Raw genomic sequence first — 3,417 nt, forward strand, 5'->3', positions numbered from 1 at the left:
CTCTACGCCGACCACCCCCATCAAACACTTCCAGGACAGGGACAGCATGGGGTTAGATACAGAGTAAACCTCTCCCTACACTGTCCCCCCAACAAATGCTCCTAGGGCATGGGGTTAGATACAGAGTAAAGCTCCCTCGACACGTCTCCCCCCTATCAAACACTCCCAGGACAGGGACAGCACGGGGTTAGATACAGAGTAAAGCTCCCTCTACACTGTCCCCCCCATCAAACACTCCCAGGACAGGGACAGCACGGGGTTAGACAATACTGCAGTAGGTGTTATTCAGTCAGATTTACTGGGACCCCTGTGAGACAGCAAACATACAGCCTTCCCCAACACCTACAGCAGCAGAGACTGGATTTGAGCTGATGTTCCCAATGAGGGGCCTCCTGTGACGCTCCAGTGCACCAGAGAGAGGTTTCACATAATCCTTGCATCTTTAGACAGTCACCTCTTGGGCAATTGTCATGTATCGCAGTCTGGGTTGGCACACACTGACTGTGACTCCATGTCTAATACTGGGGGTTAGTTCTGAGTGACCCGGGCTGGAGCAGTGGGAATGAGCTGGCCTGGAGGTCGGGGAGGGGGGAGGGGGAGTAAGCTTGTTACCTGTGTAGTGTTGCATTCCTGTGTAAGCCTGTTGTAGGGGGTCAATGCTGGTCGCTGCAGCTGCCTGGCTCGGTGCTACAGAAATGCAAACAACACATCCCTTTAAGTCACTTACTCGTTGGGATTCGTTCAACAGAAACTCCTCAGTACCCTCCCCACTGCTCCCTCCCTCACTGCTCCCTCCCTCCCTGCTCAGCCCCCTCCCTCCCCGCTCAGCCCCCTCCCTCCCTCCCCGCTCAGCGCCCTCCCTCCCCTCCCTCCCCGCTCAGCACCTCCCCTCCCCGCTCAGCACCTCCCCTCCCTCCCCGCTCAGCGCCACCCCTCCCTCCCTGCTCAGCACCCAGCTATATGTTGCCACGGTGAATACTGAACCAGGTACCTGTGTATGAATGAACTCCATTTGTGTAGATAGTTTCAGATGTGGTCTGCCCGTTTGTCTGTGCTGTGATCTGATTATACCCATTCACAGTGAGGGGTGGCGGAGCAATGGCTGGTACAGGGGCACTTGGGATAACTGGAGGTGTACTGGTACCTTTAGGGCAGAAAGACAAAATGAGATGAAGTTCTGCACAACTGTCTCATTTAACTGTTGCTGTCTCCTGGGCCTGGAGACCTGCACCAGGTCCTTTGCAACATTACAGTTTCAGATTCACCCCCACACCACTCAGTAAATATTGACAGGTGCCTGTTTACAGAGAGAATAACATAGACACAGACACACAAATATACATATGCATACACACACTCTCTCTCACACACACATATATACACACACGCGCGCACACACACACACACACACGAGACAGAAAGAAAGAGGCAGACAAACAGAAAAACAGCGAGAGGGACAGACACAACCAGATACAAAGAGAGATACATAGAAACAGAGAAATAGGAAGAGAGAGGTAGAGAGAGACAGACAGAGACACCCGTGCAGAAAGACACAGAGAGAAAGACTGATGGCGAAATAGAGAAATAGGGACAGACAGAGAAACAAACTGAGTGGTTACAGACAGGCAGGCAAAGAGAGATAGCAAAATGGAGAGAGTAGAGATATGGTGACAGACAAAGGGAAAGAGAGATTGGAGAAGTTAGGCAGAGAGACAGAGACACAGAGGGGCAGAAAGAGAGAGACAGAGGGAGAGAGAGATAGAGAGAGCGACAGAGACAGAGAGAGAAAGAGCCAGGGAGAGAGAGATAGAGAGATAGATCAACAGCGAAAGGAAAAGAGACAGGAAGGAAGGGAGAGGGGGAGAGAGAGAGAGAAAGAAACAGAGACATATGGGTCATGGGCACAGTGTTCTGACTGACCTGATACACCGAGACACCCCTTTACACCAGTGCCCCTCCCGCAGCAAGATCCACAGACCTTTAACCCCAGTGCCCCTCCCGCAGCAAGATACACAGACCTTTAACCCCAGTGCCCCTCCCGCAGCAAGATACACTGACCTTTAACCCCAGTGCCCCTCACCCAGCAGGGTATACAGGCATCCCCCCAGCCCCAGGGTACAGGGGAACACTCTCCACCCCCCCACAGGTTTCTCCCCACCCTGTGCCCATTGTTTCGAGCTGGACCCACCTGATGTGGAAGTGAGTGGGCTTGCAAGCAGACTGTTGGGGTTGATGGTCGGGACCTGCTGCATTTGTATAGCCGCGGCCATGGGGTTCAGGTAAGTGCTCTGTGCCGCAGCCATCAGAGCGGCTTGTTGGTGCATCAGCTGCTGGGGAGATGCAGGAGAAACAGGGAGTTAGAGAAATGCAGCCCCCGGACCACGGCCTGGGGGTAGGGGGATATGGGAGGGTGCAGGGGGAGAGGGTCAAGAGAGGGGGAGAGGGGCAAGAGAGGGAGAGAGCGGTGGAAAGAGAGAGTTGGGGAGAGAGAGGCAGAGGCAAGGGGAGAGAGCGGGAGAGACAGGGTAGGGGAGAAGGCCGGCAGGGAGGATGGTGTGTGGAAAGTGGGAGCCCAGGGAAAGGGAGGGGGAGAGAGAGAAGGGGAGACAATGGGAGAGGGGGAGAGAGGGGCCTGGGCAGTCTAGAGACTGACAGCAGTGCCGAGAGTGAAATGAGCTCAGTTGATGGATGCAGATCCATCTGATTCCAGGTAAGAGCCTCACGGCGAGGTGTGCAGATACATTTAGACACTGAGGGTCCAGAACAGGCTGTTGGACAGCACGGGACAGCAACTTCAGCAGGGAGCTTGGATCATTTACACAGGAGGGGACACACACACACACACGACCATGGGGGATTGCGTGGGGAAGGGGTTGGATTTAGCGTGTCAGTCTTGCAGAGAGCCAGCACGCTCGCACCAGGCCGAAGGGTCTTCCCCTGGCCATACGCCGTCCATGGTTCGCTGGGTCTCAGGTTAAATCGGGCAGTGGGTGGAGAAGAAACAGATTGCTGCCAATAATTCAGGGCACTCTCCCCCTGATGGTGAGGCTGGGTGGTACTGAGGTAGTGCCACCGTGACGAGCTGGTTATGGGGAACATACCACCTGAGTGTACGCAGTGTAGGCTCCGAACTGCACAGCCATCGGACTGAACATTCCCAACTGTCCCGCCACCTGCTGCATCCGACGGAGAGTCCGCTCTTTGTCAGTGTCTGCAAACTTCACCACCAGGCTCGACGACGCCCCCTGTATGGGAAATGCAGAAGTGTGAAAATATTTACCAACAGGACAGTCCATCACTCCTTACGGGGCCCTGTCTGGTCAATGTCAGTCACACTGAACAAGTGAAAACAACAAAACTCAATGGATCCAACCCCTTCCGATTCACTCCCACTGTACACAATCCCAACGGACCCAA

General features: G+C 54.5%; 1 protein-coding gene across 1 annotated transcript in view; it reads right to left on the reverse strand.

The window, feature by feature from the left end:
* The window catches only part of LOC109926614 (CUGBP Elav-like family member 3-B), a gene marked incomplete at its 5' end in the record, with an annotated part of 4,895 nt that overhangs the window by 705 nt on the left and 773 nt on the right, over window positions 1–3,417 (reverse strand). The window contains 4 exons of the mRNA XM_048593912.1: window positions 613–687; window positions 992–1,144; window positions 2,189–2,330; window positions 3,102–3,245. Coding sequence (XP_048449869.1) covers window positions 613–687; window positions 992–1,144; window positions 2,189–2,330; window positions 3,102–3,245 — 514 coding nt within the window. The remainder of the gene's footprint in view (window positions 1–612; window positions 688–991; window positions 1,145–2,188; window positions 2,331–3,101; window positions 3,246–3,417) is intronic.

The sequence above is a fragment of the Rhincodon typus genome, unplaced genomic scaffold (assembly GCF_021869965.1).
Source record: "Rhincodon typus isolate 14 unplaced genomic scaffold, sRhiTyp1.1 hic_rhity00004542, whole genome shotgun sequence".
NCBI lineage: Eukaryota > Metazoa > Chordata > Chondrichthyes > Orectolobiformes > Rhincodontidae > Rhincodon > Rhincodon typus.